Raw genomic sequence first — 24,077 nt, forward strand, 5'->3', positions numbered from 1 at the left:
GGGAATATGGTGAATAATGAAGGTATGATGATGGTGATGGGTGAAGTTGGGGCAGTTGGCATCTGTGTAATATATGTTGATTACGCTCAAGATGAGATTGTGGGTAAGTGGAGAATTTGTTTGTGGGCATTTATTGGTCAACATAGAGAGGGAGGATGGCGTAGATCAATGAGGATTGGAGGAATCTTCTTGGTGGTCCGTGGTAAGTAGGAGTTAAAGAAGGGAACAGTTATGAATAAAGAGGGAAGAGGAGGAGTTTGTGGAGAAATGAATTAGGTTTGAGAGCTGCTGGAAAAGAGCTACATTCTTGGGCAGAGTGACAGCAATTGGAGGGGGAGGCAAGTCTGTACAGGAGCAAAGATGATGAATGTGGAATGAGAATAGCAAGTGTTCAGCGAGGCCAGGAGTTGGGGAAGATGGAAGTAGTAATTCAGGATAACGTGAACATTAGTTTCTGATGTGAGTAGGATAAGGAGTACAGATTGAGCAATGAAGACAAAGTTAGATGTCAAGTCTGGAATATGTACTGGATATGAGATGGAACAAGACTAAAATATTCACCAAAGGTCTGAAGTTTGTATACTGCTTCAGGGTCTGCATAAGAATAAGAATCTAGATGTTTATTGTGTTTGAGATGTGTGAGGTTTCAGCAGAGGTTGGGGAAGAATGAAAATTGGTACAACACAGGGTAAACCCCTCTGCTAATTTAAACCCAACACACAGAGAAGCTCACCTCACACCGTAATATGTTAAATTTCAAGAGGCAAAGAACTATCCCAAATGTCACTATTTAAAGTAAAAATTAACAATTTTATTCTTTAAGTCCAACAGAGAACACTAAAACACCAGCTATGTACAACTCCTTTCTCTTAAACCTATCTTTTACCTCCCACTCTGCAATACTGGTCCAATTAAAAAAAAACTGATTAAGATTTTCACAAAAGTAATCACCTTTCAAAACCTGTCAGCTTTGTCGATTCTCCTTTGTAGACTTTCCTCTGTACTTTCCTGCGTCATCTCTTCTTCAGTCTTCTGCTGCACAACTTTCCTTATGGACAGGTACTTTTCAGAGAGCTATTCAGCTAGCAGTCTGTTTTGTTGATGCTCTTGGTAGTTCTCCCCCTAACTGTTCAAAATATCTGGTTTTATACCCCAAAACATTGGATCATTTCATTGGTTTGATGTCATCCCAAACAGTAAAATTCAGTTTTGATTGCATTTTGGTGTCTGGGGCATAATTTGAACTGATTGGCCAAATTTGAATTTGTTTTGGTACATCACCAGCTAGCTGTGTCAACCAAATGTAACATTTTTTAAATTGTTCAGCTCATAATGTGGTACAGTACACACCTACACTTTCATAACAAGATTCATTACTATGGTTGACAAGTAGAATGGATCAGTCAGACATTAATATGTAATTTAAAACAGAAAGTGATGAAGAAACATGCAGGTCTGGCAGCATCTGTAGAGAGAGAAACAGAGTTAACATTTCAAGCACAATGTGTTTTCCTTATTTTTTCTCAGAATGTAGTCCTGAATATCCACAATGTGTCTGAGAGTAAAACATTAATGCTGCCTTTTCTTATTTCTAAACAAGTCATCAGCTTTATACTTTTGGATTTGAACTTATTTAGCATATCATTAAAATAGTGCCAACAACTGCAGGAGTTAAAGACTGAAATGAATTTCAATGATTAAGCAACAGTTTTTTTAAAAAGTTAGATTAGATACCCTACAGTATGGAAACAGGCCCTTTCCCCCAACAAGTCCACACTGACCCTCCAAAGAGTAACCCATCCAGACCCATTCCCCTACATTTACCCCTGACTAATGCACCTAACACGAGAGGCAATTTAGTATGGTCAATTCACCTGACCTGCACATCTTTGGATTGTGGGAGGAAACCAGAGCACCCGGAGGAAACACACGTAGACACAGGGAGAATGTGCAAACTCCACACAGATAGTCACCCAGAGGCAGGAATCGAACCCGGGTCACTGGCACTGTGAGGCGGCAGTGCTAACCACTGAGCCACCGTGCTGCCCCCATGTTCATCCATTCTAAGCAGAAATTATAATATAATCATTAATGTAAGATAATAAAAAAGTTTATTTTGGTTACATCAGTTCCTACTTAGCTGAACTGCAGTGTCAGACTGACTTTTGGCTTATACATGTGTGATAGAGTCATAGTCGTAGAGTCATGGATGTCTCCAGAACAGAAAAAAGGCCTTTTGGCCCATCAAGTCTGTGCTGGTCAAAAACCACCATCTAACTATTCCAATCCCATTTTCCAGCACTTTAAATCCCATTTTCCAGCAATATGTTTGAATATTTAAAATTTTTAGTATTTATCTATTTCAGTATTTAAAATTACTGTTGAACGATTTATTTAATTACATTTCAGAAAAGGACTGAAGTACATGAATACAGATGTGAAGACCATTTTAAATGTTAATGTTTAAATAATTTCCATATTTTCCAATCCTTGCAAACTTGTTTTAAACTCAGCAGTGGTACTGCAATGCGATTATTACTTGCAGCATATGTGCACTCACTTTTACCTTCTAAAATGCAAAGTAAGAAATAACCTGTCTCAGATTTATATCAAGAAATTAAAAGGATTAAAAAATAGACACGGTATTGTTATATGGGCAGGCCAGCTCATTGCGCTTTATAAGTATTATTCTTGCTTAAGGCCACTGCATTAGTGTGCATTAGAACTTAGAACACTCTAGGTGTTGGAAGCTAGAGGGCCTGCTTGGCCTTAATTTGTGGAGGAACAGAAGCATCTCTGTAGCTAAAAAGGCATTGTTTATTGCATGTAGCAATCAGTTACAGGTTCTATTGATACAGTATACATTAGCTCAGAGATTCCAATGGCCAGATAGTTGTTGCAGCAGCGTAAGCTAGAGTTCTACTTTGGGATCATGTGGAATCCGAGGTAACATCGAGGGAATTGCATGGGATAATTCCAATGAGTAAAAAAAGTAAAGCCCATGAAGTTGTAGATTTCAAAGGGATCCGACTCATTTAGATTGATTAGTTTTGCAGGTAGAATTAGAGGGTTAAAGACCTGCTCTAAAGTAGCTATTGAATTGAATTCTTGACTCACCGCTGACTCTCTTCAACTACTCCTAAACCCCTGACACCCTCAACCTGACCCACACATCCCATCCTGACAGTACCCACCTCCCTGACATGAACCCACCTGACTCTGCTGGCATCTCTGACTTGACAAGCTGGCATCTTTGTGTGAACCAACCCTGCTGGTCCCAGAGGCCCCCATGCTCCTTTCATAGTTCCCCTTTTCCAACCTCTGCGGCAGAAACCTGACCCTTTCATCCCACTCAATATTTACCCACGTATCTGGCACCCTGAATCCCTCGCCTACCTGCCAACTTAAATCGCTAGTTTACATATCCATCCTTTCGCAGTAACTGTCAAAGTGGTTGGCTGTGTTGCTGGACCTTTAAATCACAGAACACAGCCACTGCTGCAAAATGGAACATGGATTGATTTTCACAATGATCTTCTCCCCTGCTGGCTATGAACATTCCTGTCAACCCTTTTCATAAGAAGAGGTTCTTGTCCAGGAAGTTCCAGAGTATAAGTTATCTAAATATAACAGTATTTTTTTGTCTGATCAGTGTTAGTTATAGGGTTTCTGACACTGATTGGAATTTTTGCACCATTGTTAAGGAGACTATGAGGAGGACCACATGTTAAGTCTCACTCCTTTGAGATCCTAGCTATTCTGCCCATAATTCTGTGTGACATAATGATAATATATGATGCTTATGGCAGTCCTCAGTACTAACCCTTTCATACCCATTTATCACAGTTAAAACAGATTGTAAAATTGCTGTTAGCATGCCTTGAAATTTGGCCTTGAGTTTTGCTTTATTGCATTAAAATTATTATGGTGGAAGTTACGTTTTGAAATCATCATATGAGTGCTTCACTGCCATTAATATGCAATTTTTCTTCGTCCTTATTTTCCCTGAGATATTAAACTGTTCATGCCTCACAATAAGTCTATCATTTTCAATTAAATAAAACAGGAATTATTTTTAACTAACATAGCTTTGTATTACCTATTTTAATAACTTCATGATAATAACATCTTCCATATTGTTTCAGTTGCTTGATATTCTGAAAATGTTCTATCTTCTGTGTTATTGTTCATATTGGATACTTAAAATGTAACATAACTTAGATTGTGTTTTCTTTGTAGCATAAGCATTAGGCCCATTATAAGGTGAGCACATATTTATTAATTTTACAGAGGTAAACATCACTCCATGATTATTCAATTACTATTATTTCAGCAATTCTACAAGGAAAGTAACTTTATGGCATTAGAAAATAGGTATTATCTACATGTTGTGCAATTATTTATGGAATCCAGGTCCCTTCTGGAGAACAAAGGCTGACTGTAACTCATGATTTGGAGATGCCGGTGTTGGACTGGGGTGTACAAAGTTAAAAATCACACAACACCGGGTTATAGTCCAACAGGTTTAATTGGAAGCACATTAGCTTTCGGAGCGACGCTCCTTCATCAGGTGATAGTGGAGGGCTCGATCGTAACACAGAATTTATAGCAAAAATTTACAGTGTGATGTAACTGAAATTATACATTGAAAAATTGATTGTCTGTTAAGCTTTTCATCTGTTAGAATACAGTGATAGTTTCACTTCTTTCATGTGTAAATCACAAAACCTTTTTTTATAAGTTGCATTCTCGGGTTAGCTGTTAACAATGGTGATAGTTAGACAAATGTTGAAGGTGTTAGCCCCCTGTGTTCTCTGTCTATGCTATAATGTTTAGATTGATTCTAATCTAAAAAGTGAGATAACAGAGTTTTACATAAATTCATACAGACAGACACACACACAGACAGACACAAAGACCCACATGCACGCATATATTTTGTGGGGTGAATTTGTACTTGCAGAGTTATATTGTACTTTGCTCAAAAACTGCATGGATTCATGTAAAACTCTGTTAGCTCACTTTTTAGATTAGAATCAATCTAAACATTATAGCATAGACAGAGAACACAGGGGGCTAACACCTTCAACATTTGTCTAGCTATCACCATTGTTAACAGCTAACCCAAGAATGCAACTTTTAAAAAAAGGTTTTGTGATTTACACATGAAATACAGTTAGAATACTATCACTGTATTCTAACAGATGAAAGGCTTAACAGACAATCAATTTTTCAATGTATAATTTCAGTTACATCACACTGTAAATTTTTGCTATAAATTCTGTGTTACGATAGAGCCCTCCACTATCACCTGATGAAGGAGCGTTGCTCCGAAAGCTAATGTGCTTCCAATTAAACCTGTTGGACTATAATCCGGTGTTGTTTGATTTTTGACTGTAACTCATCAGCCTGTAGTTCAGCAGCACAACCAGCAGGGGTCCTTCAGCAATTGCAGTACAACAATACAGCATGTTGCTTCAGTTTCGGAAAATTATTTAGTCCCAAATAGTTTTTGCTGAAGCGAAGACTAGAGTTCTGCATTGAGACCATTTAGAATTCATGATGCAGCTGACCCCACGATAATTATCTGAAAGTTGATACTTCCAATGGGCAATTACACAGCATATGGAACATTCTTGGGAAGTCCTCACATCTGAGTTCGAGTCGGAGACTTCAGAAGCTTATGATGTACTTAACTGAATAGTTAGACAGGAAATGTTAGAAGAATTAAACCTGACATTCCCCAACCACCAAAGTGCTGATACTAATCATCCGTCCGTAATCCTCAAGACTCAGCCACCTTCTGGTGTTTGCCAACACGAACAGCCCTATGCCCTCCCCCATTTACATATGACCCTCCTCTCCATACAACTTGCATCTGTACCTCCCACTCACGAGGCACCTTTACATCTCACTATGTACTATCTTACCCTCTCATCTATGTCCAGCACTCTACTGCTACCTCTCAAGTACCTGCAACTTTATGCCCTCATCCACCACTCACCTGGACCCAACATGCTCAAACGGAAGGCACCCCAACCCCTCACTTACCGTACACAGTGACTGCCAATGTAGCCTAATGACTTTTAATCCATGAAATACAGCAGCTACTGCAATAAAAAGGAGGCAGGATCTCAATGTCATTCCACTCTGCTGATTCCTGTGTGAATTCATGTATTCAACGGCACTGCTTTGACTGGGATTGTTCCTGTCTTGGAAATAGGGAATCTGACCCAGATTGGAAGGTTTTAGCCATTGGATATAGAATGTATGGCCCAGGAGTATGGATTCTGCTCAACCATATACTCAAGTAAAACATGAACTATTTATAATTAATATAACTTTGTATTCCCCTATTCTAATAACTTCATGATAATAACATTTTCCTTATTGTTTCAGTTGCTTTTTGGGAGTGCAGAAAAGGCCCTTCAACCCATCAAGTCTGCACCAACATAATTACCAGTAAAAATGCATTAATCCCAATTTCTTGAACTTGCCCCATAACATTCAACATTATGAAGTTTATGATACAATCAGTAATTTCAGTAATTTAATATATTACAGATAACTTAATTGCCAAGAATGAGTACAGAGGAAATATAACTTATTACTAATTTGTACTTTTCATGAATAAATAATTATATATTTGTTCTGCCACACTTATTGATAACCTCATGGGGCGAATCATTGCTCTGTCACAAAGTTTTAGGTTTAAGTTCAAGTTCCATTCCAGCCCAGAAATCAAAGTGCAATATTGAACTAGTGTTGCACAGTTCAAAGACTATTTCTGCACTTCCCAGAGGAATATAATGATGAAAAAACCATGTAATCTTTAATAAAAGTCCATCACTGAACCAACTTCTTTCAATGAACTGAAACACTAATGTAAATTATTTGATTTAAAAAAACTGTGAATGCTGGAAATCAGAAACAAAATCAGAAATTGCTGGTAAAACTCAGCAGCATCTGTACAGAGAAAGCAGAGTTAACATTTCAAGTCTAGTGACCCTTCTTCAGAACTGATCTTAGCTAGGAAAATGTTGGTATATAAACTGAAGATGGGGTGGGGAGGATAAAAATAAGTGAATATGGAGCCCAAGGAGAGGAAAAATGAAGTTGGGTAGACAAAGGAATGGGTAAGGATCAGCCTGGGGGGACTAATGCTGCTAATCGGGACCATTAGTGGTAGGCAATGGGTTGTTTGTAGTAGCAAATTGTAAATGTGTGATACTTGAGGTAAGTACATGGGAGAAGGTGCTCAGGCCCTGAACTCCCACTCCTCAGACCTTTGTGAACCCACTACTCACCATATGGCTTTATAAACAATTCTCCATGCAAACTGCTGTGGACGTGAGTTGAGCATCTACAACTCCATACCATTGGAATCTGGAGAAAACCTTGGACAGAAAATACCCTTGTAGGAAATTTTGAGTAAAATGTTGTCTTCTTGAGAAACATCAGGAAGTTGGTAGGAAGGGAAGATAATTGGCAGGTGATCTTGGGGAGATACCAATATCCTTTCCGCCTTCCCAGGAATTAAGGTCTGAGGTGGTTGGCCTTCCCATCCACCACCAAGTGAGACCTTTAAGCAATTAATAAATATCCACTTCATGACCTTGAAACACCACTGCCATGGTTATGCAATACCCAGCTGGGGAGAACACTGGCACCCTTCCTGATTGGTAAAGCAGAATTGTCTGCTTGGTTTATGGAGGGAATGATATACAAATCTTCCCCAATCTGGGGATGATCATGAACAAGGTTTGGGGCCAGGGTGTGGCCACTGAAAGCCATCTCACTGCTCCGGATTCTGAGAACACCTGACTTCCCTTCACCCCATGAGCCTTGAGTCTGCAAACCACACTCCTCCCCTTGAGACGTTGATGACTGTGCCAACATCTCCTGGATTTCAGTTTGCCATGGCATCAGCGTCCTTGGTCTCAAATAGTGTTACAACTCACAGGGGCTGCTGGGCTCATTGTTGATAATGGGTGACTACTAAGCTATCAGATAAACAAGAAGTGAGATGGGCCTTCCTGCTTGCGATAATGGGGATTGTGGCATCTGTATCTTTCTCCATCCATCAAAAAGTGGAAGATTTCGCTGCTTGGGTGAAATTTTGTGGGCCCACTTAGAACTTTCAGAAAGGCAGATGGTGGAAAGTAACTGGTTGGGAGGCAAAAGTTCAGTTTTTGTCATTATTCAAGAAGGAAAAACAAGTACAACCTGTGAATATCACAAACTGGTCTCATTCATCTTGTTTACTTCAAAGTGGATCTCCAGTATGAGCAGCTCCAAATATTAGTTTGATTTAACTGTTTATACCTGTGGGAAGTTCTAAGAACTTGTTCAGATGGGTCAAAGGTCCTGACTTGATGGTTGGGAGCCTCTTTTATATTATTTAGCAATGTTTTGACTACTCATTAATACCTCAGCCCCCTGGAATTATTGCATTATAGTAGTCATGATTTGGAGGTACCGGTATTGGACTGGGGTGTATAAAGTTAAAAATCACACAACACCAGGTTATAGTCCAACAGGTTTAATTGGAAGTACTAGCTTTCGAAGCGCTGCTCCTTCATCAGGTGTTTCCACAACCATCTGATGAAGGAGCCATGTTCAGAAAGCTAGTGCTTCCAAATAAATGCGTTGGATTCTAACCTGGTGTTGTGTGATTTTTAACTTCATTATAGTAATGCCTTAAGCCTGAAATGGAAAATGTGTGTGTCCACAATCGAGTAATTATGTGAGGTATGTATCAGGAAGAGTATACTTCTTCCTTCAAACTCCAATCAATAGAGTCTTCTTATTTTACTTGGTTCCTGCATAACCAAGCTGCTCCTTTTCCCAAATGCTTATAGCATAAGGTTGAGTGTTAAATAGGCTCAGTAGCTCAGCTGTCTCAGCTCCAGGAGAAAATGAAGACTGCAGATTCTGGAGATCAGAGTTGAGAGTGTGGTTCTGGAAAAGCACAGCAGGTCAGGTAGCATGTGAGGAGCAGGGGAATTCCTGATGAAGAGCTTATGCCCGAAACATCGATTCTCCTGCTCCTCGGATGCTGCCTGACTTGCTGTGCTCTTCTAGCACCATACTCTCTATCTCAGCTCTAGGACAACTCTGCAGGAGTTCCTCAGTGCATTATGCTAGGCCAAATCATTTTTAGCTCCTCATCAATGACCTTTCTTCCATCATATGGTCAGAGGTAAGAACATTTACTGATGGTTGCACAATTAGAGACTAAAAAACTGCAGATGCTGGAATCCAAGGTCGACAAGCAGGAGGCTGGAAGAACACAGCAAACCAGGCAGCATCAGGAAGTGGAGAAGTTGACATTTTGGGTGTAACACTTCTTCCGGACCCTGAAGAAGGATTACACCTGAAATGTCGACTTCTCCACATCCTGATGCTGCCTGGTTTGATGGTTGCTCAATGTTTGGTATCATTCACAATGCCTCAGGTACGGAAACAGTCTATGTCCAGATGCAGCAAGACCTGGACAAGGTCCTGCTGTGGCTATCACTTAGATGTGGAGGAGCTACGCTATGTTGACTGACTCTCAAAGCCCAAATGTTTAGATTAATCTATTGTTTTAGAGAGGTTATGTAGCTCCATGAGGATAGCAGTGAATGACAGTTTCATTGTGCTTTGTGCTACTACACGTGATATGCAAATAGGCATCTCAGACAATCATCACCACTCAAGATGGTCTATAAAGAAAACTTAAGTAGACAGAAGTCTTAACAGATTGAAAAAAACATAGGGTTGTCAAAGAATGTGCTTCATTTGTTTTAAGTGTAATGCTGCGTGGGTTGACATCAGTGGACCCAAACTGACTTCAGTGCTCTTTAATATTTATTTTTCAACCACATCTTGATACCATCTTCTGTAGTCAGTGCTGAGCTTAAGGAAGCCTGCTGAGTGCCCTGCTCCCTTGCGTCAGATGAGATTAGCAAGTGTAAATTGTTGAGCCTAGTTCGCTCCAATCTGACAGGACATTCTCTGCATGCTGTCTGTCATTTATCCTTCATGTCAGGCACACCTCTCTCACCCTTTGAAGAAACTGGAGGCAAGATAAGATCTGTCAGTGTCCTCATTTTTGTCATTGAATTACTGCATCCATTGTTCATGGAAGCAGCCATACCTTGCATGCTGAAACCACAAAATCCAACAGATTTTGGGCAGACTGCTCTGAGCTTTGCACCAGAGTGCACATAATCTCTGGAATCTCTACTAGATATTCCACTGCTTGCCCCTGTATTTCTGTCAGCTCATTAATATTTGTGTTCAGTGGCTCATCACCTGTACTAGAATCAGCAGGGACCTCTCCAGCAATACTCAAAGTGTCAGAGATCTTGGCTATTTTTTCCACCTCTAGCTCTGTGCCTATTTTAATGCTGAGCTCACCAAAATGTGATTCCCCAAGCCTGCTTTAGAGTAGCATACATATTGAGGTGAATATCTTTAAGGTAGTAGAGGTTCGCGAGGAAAGGCTTGATAGTATATTCTTGGAGGCTCTGCTTAGAAGTGTGGTTCAAGGTAGTGGTACAAATGGGCCTGCCTTAGGAGAAGATCCAGAGGCTGGGCAGGAACACAATAGTCCATCGGCCAATGTGCTTTTTTGTTAAGAATGCCAATCTCTGTAGTGAAATACATTTATTTTCTCCTTTGCTGAAAAGTGAGTGTGTATGGTTTTTCTGTGTGTTTTGTGATACTGAAGTGGATGAACATTTATACTTCTCTATTACTGACTGTGTATGTTAGCCAGTAATTGGGTTTCGAGGGAAACCTGATTAATAGAGTGTTGATTAAAGCATGATATAGATAAGGTATTCATTGATTTCTTGGTAACAGGATAAGTCTTTTTGTTTAATGTTGTGACCTATGAAATAACAGGAGGAGAGTAATGGTGCACTCCTTCAGCCTCAGTTGTAGCACTTTCAGAGATAGGTAGCTGAAATACATATTTTCAAATTGTGAGAATCAAGCTTAAAAGTTGGGAAGTATTGTGACAATTGTATAGGGCATTACTGACACTGCATCTGGAATACCGGATTGTAGTGATTGTAATAAGATCAGCCAGGTGGACCTCATTGGATATGAGTTCCCTGATTGGGGCTGTTAATCTGGTCCAATCGGAGAGCCCTGGCTGACATGAGTATCAGGGGTTCTGTTTACTCTGAGAGCTGGCTCTGAGGGAGCCGAACCAGTGTCAAGGACTCTCCATTTGTGTCTGGGAGGGGACTGATTCTGAGCTGGCTGGGCCACAGTCAGTGTGTACGGTTAACCTGGGACAATCAGGAAAGCCCTGGCTGACTAATATAACCAGGAGATTTAGAATCTCCTCAGTCTAGGGGACTGACTCTGAGCTGGCTGGGCCATAGTCAGTGTGTACGGTTAACCTGGGACAATCAGGAAAGCCCTGGCTGACCAATATAACCAGGAGATGTAGAATCTCCTCAGTCTAGGGGACTGACTCTGTGCTGGCTGGGCCACAGTCAATGTGTACTGCTGCTGTTGGTTTCTGCTTTTTGAGGAACCTGATTCCTGAAATGGTTGAATTATATAGCCAGTTTGTTAACTGGTATTCCTTTTTATTGAGGACTGATTTTAAACTGCCTGATCTACACAGTCAATGTGTTTCAAGTATAACTCAGTTCTCATTAGGGAATGGCTGTTTGACTGGTGGGTTACAGCCCGTGTGTTATTCTTTTCTTTTACTTTGGGAAAAGGATATGCTGATTTTGTGGCAGAGCTTAGCCTTTGCACTATAGGTTTCTTTCTTTTTTGTAAGTGTTTTTACTTTTTCTGGTGTTTGGGCTGAGCCCCTGTGAGAAAATGCACCTTTCCAGATGAGCTGTTCCTGTGGATAGATCTGGCCTTTTGGAGGGGGATTAGACCTCCTTAAAGATTGAACACCTGTGTATGTGCTAGGAAGTGAGCGCTTGCTGAAACCTGGAGTTTGGGAGTGGACTCTGCCTTTAGGAGTGGACCAAACCCCTGTGAGTTAACTGCACCTTTACAAAGTTTTGTGTTTCTGTGACTGGGCCTTGTTCTCTATGGATGGGCCAGGCCTCTATGGAGACTGAACAGACACCACGTGCTCCTTCTTCAGGGACACCCGGGCTTTAACGTAACCACGGAAGAGGGGCAGGCAGGTATTCCTTTTTTATTGAGGACTGACTTCTAAACTGGCTGATTTAAACAGTCAATGTGTTACAGATGTAATTCAGTTCTCATTCGGGAACTGTCGTTTCACTAGCTAGTTACTCTTTTCTCTCTACTTTAAGAAAATGACTATGCTGATTTTGTGGCAGGGCTTGCACTCTGGTTCACTTTATTTTTGCCCATGTTTTAATTGTTTTGGTGTTTGGACTGATCTCCTGAGGAGAGGACCAAACCCCTGTGAGTTAACGGCACCTCTACAATGTGCTGTATTCCTGAGAGTGGGCCTGGTACTGTATGGATGGGCTAGGCCTCTATGGACACTGAACACCTGTGTATGCTGTGGGGTGTGCATTTGCTGCCTTCAGGCGTGGATTCTGACCTCAGTTGTGGACCCTGGTTTTGGCATTGGAATCTGCAGATTGGAGTGGACTCTATTTCTGACAATGCACTTTGTAGAATGGAGTCGACTCTGTCCCTGGGAATGGACTCAACATTTTGAACAGAACCATTAATTGTAATGGACTCTGTACCAGAAGGGACTGTTTGTTGATAATTGATTCTCTTTTGTTGCTTGTTGGGTTTATCATCTGCACTGTGATGTGTGTCTCTGGGTTTAGCATGCCTTACTGAGAGCTTTGAGGCTCATAGGTCATCCTGAAAGCTGTCACCCTGACAGCCAGAGGGTGGGTAGGCCTCCCTGTGAACTTGAAGGTGGGTTGGCTGCCCCGAAAGCCAGAAAGTGAGTAGGCCATTCTGATCACTGTCGTCCGGGGGTGAGGGTAGTTGGGGAAACGAGACAGGCTGTCCTAGAGGTGGCCAGAAGGTGTATCAGGGCAGACCAAGAGCTGGAAGGTTGCCGAAGAGTGGCTGGAAGGTGGGAGGGTGGTTGACCTGCTGGGTTGCGGGGGTGTAGGAGGTGTCTATATTCTATGCACTGTTTCTTATCTAATTGAACTGTCTTGTATATATTTGTCACTGCTACATTTGTGATGACTGAAAGTGGGATTTGAGGCTTGTCCTCATTTCCCTGAAAACTGGTTGAACAATGGGGGTTTGGGGTTTGGCTTTACTGCTCTTCTCCTTTGTAAATTGCTATCTTTCTGTATACAGCTGTTAATGTTAGTTGTTTGTTTGTAAACTGTACTGTTTAATAAAATTTAAAACAGGAATGTCAGAGGTTCTGTTGACTCTGAGAGCTGGCTCTGAGGGAGCTGAACCAGTGTCAAGTACTGTGCATGAAAACGTAAAGGGTGACTTGGTGATGGGATAGTGGCCTCTGTGGAGTTATTTCAGTGAACGGTTTTGGTTTCTTGCTGAAGAAAGATGTCAGGTCAACAAGACCTGAAAAACATCATAAAATAGTTTTAAACTATACATTCTAAAATAACTAAAATGAATCCGACATTTCACAAGATTTGGAAGTTGGATGCAGCTTGAGAAATTTCAGCAGTAATTATAGGGACAAAGGTAAACAGGTTAAATCCAGGTGGAATTTTTCACCTTGTAATTGCAAGGACACTGCAAACACAGTGTGACGGAGTGCAGCAAATCACCTATCGCTGAACCTGGCCTGATAACAAAGAAAGAGCCATCAGCATTGCTATACCTGCAGCAGACATATTAGTCCTATCCATCTCTGAATATGACAATGATCAAGGGTATACAATTACGAAATTGAAACTGATTCCTTAATGGGTCTATCACATGACTGCAGTTTGAAGAAGTTTTAATTATGATAAAAATCACATAACACTAGGTTGGAGTCCAACAGGTTTATTTGGAAGCACCAGCTTTCGGAGCGCTGCTCCTTCATTTGGTAGCTGTGGAGAAGGACCATAAGACACAGAATTTGTAGCAAAAGATTACAGTGTCATGCAACTGAAACAATGTATTGAACAAACCTAGATTGCTGTTAAGTCTTCAGTCTTTTAGAATGGATTGCACATTTCGGTTAATATGTAAATCCCAGAATTTCTTTTAAATTACATTCTCAAGATAACTTAAAGTTTTATTAAAAAAAGTGACATCTCAGTTCAGACAATGCACTAAAAGTGTGAGGTTAAAGTCTGTCTGTATCCCAATCTTGAGTCAGACTGGTTCGATTTCCAAAGTGGAATTTGTAAAATATTACGTGGATTGACTGCCTGCAGATTGTGCACTTTTGAGCGAAATAGAATGTATCTGCAAATATAATTCTGCAAATGCAAATTGATCCCATAGCTCCGAAAGCTGGTGCTTCCAAATAAACCTGTTGGACTCTAACTTGGTGTTGTGTGATTTTTATCATAATTAAAACTTCTTCAAAGACCAGAAGAACTGCAGTCAAGTGATAGACCCATTAAGGAATCAGTTTAATGTGTGCATACATGAGAGAGAGTGAGAGAGCCTGAGCATATGCGTGTGAGTGTGTGCATGTGCGTGTGAGAGAATGTGTTTGCATGTGTGCATGCTTGGTAAAGTCTGTGTGTGAGTGTGATGGAGCATAAGCCTGTGAGAGTCTTGATGAATGAGACTCCAGGAACTCTTCCAAAATGTCAGCAGTGATCCCAATGAGCCAACTGATGAACCGGAACAGTCACGAGAGAGATCCATTGTGGAGCAACTAAAGAAGGAGTTGAATTGGACTTCCAGAGGGCCGCTGCCCTGAGCTGATTCCTGGATGAAGGGTTAATGAGAAAATGCATGTTAGAAAATGCAGAGAAAGTCCGGCTTATACCCATGAGAGGTTAGAAAAATTAGGTTGTTTTCTCTTGTGGAGAAATCATGAACTCAGGGACCATGTTTAAAAACTAGAGGTCTCCAATGTAAGAGGAAAATATTGAGGAAAGTTCTGTTTTCTTTCAGAGGATTATCAAACTGTGGGTTTATCTTTCCTAGGAGCAATGGAGACAGTCATTGAATATATTTGTGACTGATTTGGATAGATTTTTGATTGACAGGAGAGTCAAGGATTAGAGAGGGCAGACAGAAAAATTTAAGTTGAGGCAATAATCAGATCTTCCATTATCTTATCAAAAGGAGAGTGGGCACAATAGTTTGAATGGTCTACTTCTCCTAATTTTTCTTGAATGAAATCTGTGTCAATCTGCTTTGTTACCTGTACTCAATATTATTGAAGCCATTTATGTTTGGAAACTTATAACATTAAGTAGGTTATTAGGTTAAGGGAAGTAGTTTCAGCAGAGTTAAAATGGGTCAAGAGTGTGGTGCTGGAAAAGCACAGCAGGTCAGGCAGCAACCAAGGAGCAGGAGATTCGACATTTTTGGCCCGAATTGTCGACTCTCCTGCTCCTCGGATGCTGCCTGACCTACTGTGTTTTTCCAGCACCACACTCTTGATTCTAATTTCCAATATCTACAGTCCTCACTTTTGCAGAGTTAAAATGAGACCAATGTTCCTATACACTTAACACGAGAATCATAGAATCCCTACAGTTTGAAAGCAGGCCATTTTGTCCATCGACTCCACACCAACCCTCCAAAAAGCAGCCCACTCGACCTACCATATAACCCTGCATTTCACATGGCTAATCCACCTGGTCTGCGTATATTCCCATGTTTCACAAAATAACTGTCCTTTCCAAAGTTATATTTCCCATTCTCTCCCACTCACCCATTTCTCATTCCCCCTCAGAACTCCCATTCTCTGCCACTCCTATTTCTAATTCCCTCTCAGAATTTCCATTGATTTCCACCTCCATATTTTGTATACCCAGTCAGATTTCCCATTTCCCCCCCACACCCGTATTTTCCATTCTTTCTCAGAATTCCCATCTCCTCAGAACTTCCACCCCTTCCCATTCTCTCCTACTCGCATTTTCCATTCATCTCAGAATCCCAATACTCAACAATGCTCAATTTTTCCATTCTCTTTCAGTCCCGTTTCCTATTCACTCCCAGAATGCCTATTTCATCTTACCCACATTTTGCATTCCCTCTCAGAATTCCATTCCCTGCCAAGCCCATGTATCCTGTACCCTCTCGGAATTTCTGTTCCATCCCAACACCCCCCGCATCGAGGTCTTCATTTATTGGCTTAAGTCTGGTAATGCACTGATAATAGATTTAGTGCGTTGTTTGGATATTAACAGTTTTGAGCATGCCTTATTTTCTTTATGGAGAAATTATGCTTACTATAACTTGCACTTATATCATGCTTTTAATTTTAAGAGTCATCAAAGGAAACAATAAATGGTCGCCATTTATTTTGGACTGCTTAATTTAAATCTGTATCTATCTACTTTCATTGAATAAAATGCAAATAAATTGACTATATAAGGTGCCGCTGAAGTGACTTAGCATTATTTCCATAACATTGATAAAATATTATTCACAAAATTATTGTTCAAAGCCTGTTAAGTACATACTTAGAAATGTTTTACCACCTGTAGTGTGATTCTCCAAAAGTTTTTTTTTTAACACTTGCATATGCAGTTATTACACTCTCCATATTTAAATTATGAGTTATATCTCAGCATGGCCATAGCATTTGCTAAAAGATGCAAGGAATATCTTCAGCGACCTATTGTTTATTTATGCTGTAAATCCGTTGAAATGTGTTAAAATGCTCCACTCATTAAAAAGTCCTGCCACCTATGGATTAAGACTTTGATGTTACCAATCCTGCTTCAAAGCCTTCTTTCAATGCTATTAATCACAGTTTAGCCTCTGAAGATGTAGCCAGAGAAAACATTTGGACATCTTGTGCGAGACGTACTAAAACTTTGACATATCCTGAGTATATCGCACTTTTATTTACAATCTCTTCTTTAACATCCCCAGCATAAAACTGGATTCTCTCTTTTCAGGTAATTTAGCACAATCAAGAGCAAGAGTAAATGCAGCATCAAGGTCATTACCTCCACAGCTTAATGCAGGCCGTAAAAAGGTTTGTATATTTTATAACTGGTTCATTCAAACAGAGAAACATCCAGTTTTCATTGTGAGATTTACATTAAGCTACAGTTTACTTTACACAGTCATTAAATTTATTTTGATAATAATCCTGAGACCCCTTTCCTTTTTTATTACTTCAGTACAACTTATCTCTTCTGCTGACTTTGTGAACTACAAAAGTGTATTTGAATTCAGTTCTTCATAGGATCAAGTGAAACAAATTTAAACAAACTGTTTCAGGAGAATACAATTTATTAATAGATTAATTGAAACTTTATTTTGCAGTTTTTCATATACTCATACAGTTTAAACTAATAAAGCAACAGTTGTGAAATGAAAATATTTACCTTTAAGTATTTAAATTTTATGCTTAGATTCGGTTAATTTTAATTGCTCAGTATTAATTGCATAGTCTCAAACTGCATTTCACATGCACTTTACACTTACATTTACATCAAAGCACTTAGTTCTTGGGTTCTTCATTTGCATCCTATGGCGTGAGTCACCAAGACTTATACCTATCCCTCTGGCTACTATATCTTCAAAGAAAAGAACTGAAGTCAAGCCAATCAATGAATACAGCCAGCACAAATCCAATATATACATAGTACTACATTTCAACAGCAAACATTTAGCAGTAACCTTTTCGTAAAGCAGGGACTTGATGTTTAAAAATAAATTGCAGCTTGTGGTAAAATAATGATGTTTGCAAAAAATCTAAAATTATTTCAGAGTTTTCCTAAAAGCAAAAGATACAAGCTTTCTGATCCAAAAAACTTCGTTGGTGATTGCATTCATACTATGATGTGAGAGACTAAATAATGACCCTTGCTACAGATCTAATCAAAATTCCCAATATTTATTTAGCCTTGTGATGATTTTGAGTGCTTTGAAGTTATGCCTTTTAATGCAACTTGTGAGAGGGACATTGAGTTTTGTTTGCAGATGTTCTCTTCGCCTTATTTGTCAATATGTTATAAATACTACCTGCAAAACAACAAGCTGTGAAAACTTGAGAGGGTTTAAAACAGATTTCTGTTGTTATTGCCAAAATGTTCACTTTTACAGCTCTTTAATCTTACTTATAGTGCTGATCTTCTATTGCTTTATTTCTTGACTAAAAATTATCTTTCTTGTTATATGTTGATCATCTTTTATTCTATTTACTTTTCGAATACAGTCTCCTAAATACTTGCTGAAGGTAAGAGTGACAACAAGATAACATTTAATGACATAAATGTGACAGCAGTACACATTGGCAATTGTTCAGTTTATCTGTGCACAAAATAAGTATTTTTTTTAATTGTTTTAAATTTGTAATGTCTGTTTCAGTGTTGATTTCCTGATTTAACTTGTATAATTATGACTCCTCATTACATAAGTCTAGAAGTTGGCCATGTAGCCCCTTTTTCTCATAAGCTATGCGGTGTATTATGGCCTCAAAATGGCAGCTGGAAGTCACTTACTTACTTCCAGCCAGATCTCCACAGGCCATTTTCTTTGGTAAGAACAAATAATAGGTGCCCTTTAATCACCTCTGGACATGATAAAATGGAGTACACTTTGGAGTACACTTTGGATAAAATGGAGTACACTTAAGAGGCTTCATGCTTGACTGATGTCCCTGGCAACTCCAGCACTATGGCAAGCAAGCACTACTGGAAATGAACCCCAGGAAGTTCATTATCCAAATCAGGAATCGGCTGGAGCAGGCACACTCCTCCTGATCCTGTCTTAAAATACTCAGTTGTTTCTGATTTCCCCCAGTGCCATTGCTTCAGGAGTCCTGAATCCTTATTGCAGACTTGACGTCTTAAGCCAAAACTCAGTTGAGAACTCTGACTCCATTGCCACCACCTTCAACCACAACACTTCAGGCCTTAATCCAACTCTGAATCACAAAGACCAGTCCTCACCCATCCACAGCCTCACTTCACTGCACCATGTCCCGCAAGCTTTTCAGCAACACCCCCCCGCCCCAAAATCCCACTCCCCTCAGCCCCTCTCTGCTGATCTAAGACTCCATGCCTAGACCTGACCTACCCTGACCTGCTATCCAATTGTGGGCTTTGGATCCTGCCTCTCAACACTCTTAACAAATTCCTGCTGCAATTCTCATAGAGACCTGATTTTTCTTAACTCAAACTGCTTTTTTTTATTTCAGAAAGGTTACAGTACGATGTCAATAAGGGTTGAGGCACAATGCCAAGCCTGCTTCAAATCTCATTATTTTGTCACAGAGTGGTAAACCTGCATTTCCATGGGCCGTGCCACCCATCTCTTGCACTTTGACTGCAAACCAGTAGTAAATTAAATATGTAAAAAGTCTATTTTACCCATCACGCTAACAAATTGGTTGTGTCGGCCATAACAAAAAAATTCTTGCTTAATTTAATAATTAAAAACAATCTGGTGAATTAAATCTATTGTAGATCACAGAATGCCTGTTCCATATTTTTAAGCATTACTTTAGGATAGATTTTAATCACCCTCCGATTTCCCCTCTTTCCCTATGGGGAAGTGTTACTATCTTGACATCTATTTCCGGGTTAGTTCAGTTTATTTTAGAAATTTGCCATGCTGAGAGTTGCAGGCATCATTGATGTGAAATTCCTCAAATCTAAAAAGCATTTTTATGTTGCTGCATGTTTGCAGATGAATTTTTCATTCATTGTACATTTACAGCCCATTCACTAATGTGTCATTTTTTTGCATGTTCTGTTGTTCTCTGGAGATTATGCAGTAAAACCAATTCTTAGTTCACAAATTTGTAACTTCAGTTTTGTTAGATTAGATGGCAACATGCAACAGCAATTATAAGCTAAACATAATGTCTACCTATGTCCTAAATATATTTACGTAACAAACAGAAACGCATGACAGTGCTTATGATGATAATGTATACATACCTCTGAAGCCATTCATTTTAGTGGTTCATTAGACTTGATGAAATATGTTGTTTATAAAGTACAACATCATCAAAATGTTAATATTGTTGGGTTAATAGGGCTTTTTTAAAGACAGAATTTATGTGTTGGATAAATTTTATGTTGGTTTAATGGCAAAAACTTGAATTGTGTTCTATTTTAATATCCACAGTATGCCTTTAAGCTAGCACCCTTTGATTTCTTTGATTCATTTTATTGACTCTCAGTTGCTGAATCTCTGCTTTTTTTTTGCATTTGTAATTTTATCACTCTATCCACAGCTTATTTGTAGAAGGCAAACTTGTTTTTGTAATCCATAAATTGCTGACAAATATTGCATTTTCACTGTACCGTATTCAGGTTGATACACTGGAAGTTATGCGACATCCCGAGGAAACAACAAACATGAAAAGACAAACTGTGGCTTCTTACTTCAGGGTAATGTTATTAATTTAGCTGCAAATATTTTAAAAGAAAGGCTTTTGAAGATCATAAAATGTCATTAACACTGTAAAATGTTAAAGGGCGTGCATTTATACATATGGGGACTATGAGACAAAATTGTAAGCTTCCTGTGCAGATGTCTTTCTTTGATGTTATTTTCCAAAGTTATAGAACGTAGAACATAGAAGAATACAGCACAGTACAGGCCCTTTGGCCCGCGATTTGCGCCGATCCAAGCCCACCTAACCTACACTAGCCCACTATCCTCCATATGCCTATCCAATGCCCGCTTAAATGCCCATTAAGAGGGAGAGTCCACCACTGCTACTGGCAGGGCATTCCATAAACTCACGACTCGCTGAGTAAAGAACCTACCCCTAACATCTGTCCTATACCTACCACCCCTTAATTTAAAGCTATGCCCCCTCGTAATAGCTGACTCCATACATGCAAAAAGGTTCTCACGGTCAACCCTATCTAAACCCCTAATCATCTTGTACACCCCTATCAAGTCACCCCTAAACCTTCTTTTCTCCAATGAAAACAAAACCCAAATGCCTCAGCCTTTCCTCATACAATCTTCCTACCATACCAGGCAACATCCAGGTAAACCTCCTCTGCACCCGTTCCAGTGCCCCCACATCCTTCCTATAGTATGGCGACCAAAACTGCACACAATACTCCAGATGCGGCCGCACCAGAGTCTTATACAACTGCAACATGACCTCAGTACTCCGGAACTCAATTCCTCTACCAATAAAAGCCAGTACACCATATGCCTTCTTCACCGCACTACTTACCTGGGTGGCAACTTTCAGAGATCTGTATACATGGACACCAAGATCCCTCTGCTCATCCACAATACCAAGTATCCGACCATTAGCCCAGTACCCCATCTTTTTGTTACTCTTACCAAAGTGAATCACCTCACACTTACCTACATTGAACTCCATTTGCCACCTTTCTGCCCAGTTCTGCAGCTTATCTATATCCCGCTGTAACCTGACACATCCTCCCTCACTGTCAACAACTCCACCGACTTTCGTATCATCCGCAAACTTGCTCACCCAACCTTCTAGCCCCTCCTCCAGGTCATTTATAAAAATGACAAACAGCAATGGTCCCAAAACAGATCCTTGCGGAACACCGCTAGTAACAGCACGCCAAGATGAACCTTTACCATCAACTACTACCCTCTGTCTTCTTCCAGCCAGCCAATTCCTAATCCAAACCTCCAACTCACCCTCAGTGCCATACCTCCATATTTGTTGAAGTAGCCTACCATGGGGAACCTTATCAAACGCCTTACTAAAATCCATATACACCACATCTACCCCTCGTCCACCTCCTTAGTCACCTTCTCAAAGAATTCAATAAGGTTTGTGAGGCACGACCTGCCCTTCACAAAACCATGCTGACTATCCTTGATCACATTATTCCTATCCAGATGTTCATAAATCCTATCCCTTACAATTCTCTCTAAGACTTTGCCCACAACAGAAGTGAGACTCACCGGCCTATAGTTACTAGGGTTATCCCTACTCCTCTTCTTGAACAAGGGAACCACATTTGCTAGCCTCCAGTCTTCTGGCACTACTTCTGTAGACAACGAGGACATAAAAATCAAGTTGAAAATATGTTGAGGAATTTTGCTATAATATCCAGGACCAAAAACTTGAGCAGAAGGTCATTTAAAAGGCACATACTCTTCAATGAGACCTTTGAAAAGATGTCATTGTAATTTTAGTACTTTTATTTCTAGCTGAAACTTTTGTGATTTTTAATACCAGGTGCAATGTTTATTTATTTTGCTTGAAATTTTCTTTCCGGGCAGCAAACAATTTGCACTAAATTATTTGAATAGAAATGATTTAAATTGTTCCAATTCTCATGAATGTAAATAATTAGGAATGTATCACAGAGTCATACATCATAGAAACAGGCCCTTCTGCCCAGCTTGTCCATGCCACCAAACTACACTAATCCATTTACCGGCACTTAATCCATATCCTACTATGTCCTGGTATTGAAAGTACTCATCCAGATGCTTCTTAAATGAACATTTTAACTCTCCCTCCCACTCCACCAAGGACATGCAAGTCCTGGACCTCCTCCACCACCAAACCCTAACCACCTGACGCCTGGAGGAAGAACGCCTCGTCTTCCACCTTCATCCCTCCATCCACATGGGATCAATGTAGATTTCACCAGTTTCCTCATTTCCCCTCCTCCCACTTTATCCCAGATCCAACGTTCCAACTTGTCACTGCCCTCTTGAACTGTCCTAGCTGTCCATCTTTCTTCCCACCTAAACACTCCACCCTCCTCTCCGACCTATCACCTTCAACCCCACCTTCATCTACCTATCGCATTCCCAGCTACCTCCCCCCACCCACTCTCCCCTCCAGCCCCAACCCCTTCCCATTTATCTCTCAGCTCCCTTGGGCTACAAGCCTCAATCCTGATGAAGGGCTTATGCTCGAAATGTTAATTTTCCTGCTCCTCAGATGCTGCCTGACTGGCTGTGCTTTTCTCGCACCACACTCTTCGACTCTGAACACCAGATTATAGTCCAACAGGTTTATTTAGAAGTGCTCGCTTTCGGAGTGCTGCTCTTTCGTCAGGTAGCTAGTGGGGCAGGAGTCATTCATGGATCTATGAGGTTGTACAACAAGGTTCCTTTGTTTCTCAGTACTCCCTAAGGACCTGCCATCAATTCCTTATTAGACATCCTTAAAAGGAATCACCTCACACTGTAGATTAGATTAGATTCCCTGCAGTGTGGAAACAGACCCTTCGGCCCAACAGGTCCACATTGACCCGCCGAAGAGCAACCCATCCAGGCTCATTCCCCTACATTTACCCCTGCATCAAACATTATGGGCAACTTAGCATGGCCAATCCACCTGACCTGAACATCTTTGGACTGTGAGAGGAAACCGGAGCACCCCCGGAGGAAACCCACGCAGATGGGGAGAATATGCAAACTCCACACAGACAGTTGCCTGAGGCGGGAATTGAACCCGGAACCCTGGCGCTGTGAGGCAGCAGTGCTAACCACTGAGCTACCATGCCGCCCCCAACAAAGAAAGTTACTGAAGAATGAAGCGCAGGGCACCGCCCGTAATTAACTGGACGCGAACATGCGATCAGATGGATTTCAAGGAAATCCAAGTAACTACTGAGCTAAGGCCAGCGACTTATTGGGATTAAATTCCATTGGCCATTACTCTACCCAGTTTACCAGCTAATCAATGTAAGCCTGGAACCATCCTCCTCACTTTCAACAATAGCACCAATTTCTGTGTCATCTGCAAACTTTCTAATGCCTTCTGCATAAACATCCAAGTTGTTAATGTACACAGCAAGAAACATGGTTCCCAGCATCGATCCCTGTGGTATTCTGCTGGTCTTAGGCTTCCAATTACAAACAGAACTCTCCAGTATTAGTCTATACCTTCTATTTGTAAGCCGATTTTGGATCCGGTTTGCCAACTTGCCTTGGATCCCATGACCTCTTATCATTTGGACCAGCGTTCCATATGGGACATCAAAGGCCTCACTGAAGTCCATGAAACCAGATCAACTGCATGATCTTCATCACTATATTTAGTCACGTTTTTGAAAACCTCAAATTCGTCAAAC

The 24,077-nt window shown here is 40.4% G+C and overlaps 1 protein-coding gene across 4 annotated transcripts in view; it reads left to right on the plus strand.

Annotated features, from left to right (window-relative positions):
- Positions 1-24,077, plus strand: part of myo3b (myosin IIIB) — a 577,679-nt gene that overhangs the window by 318,206 nt on the left and 235,396 nt on the right. For 3 of the 4 annotated variants that reach the window (XM_043693701.1, XM_043693698.1, XM_043693699.1), the window contains exons 23-25: positions 16,974-17,053; positions 18,242-18,262; positions 20,349-20,426. In XM_043693701.1, coding sequence (XP_043549636.1) covers positions 16,974-17,053; positions 18,242-18,262; positions 20,349-20,426 — 179 coding nt within the window. The remainder of the gene's footprint in view (positions 1-16,973; positions 17,054-18,241; positions 18,263-20,348; positions 20,427-24,077) is intronic. The other variant, XM_043693700.1, reaches the window with a different exon arrangement.

The sequence above is a fragment of the Chiloscyllium plagiosum genome, chromosome 7, assembly GCF_004010195.1.
Source record: "Chiloscyllium plagiosum isolate BGI_BamShark_2017 chromosome 7, ASM401019v2, whole genome shotgun sequence".
NCBI classification, from domain to species: Eukaryota; Metazoa; Chordata; class Chondrichthyes; order Orectolobiformes; family Hemiscylliidae; genus Chiloscyllium; species Chiloscyllium plagiosum.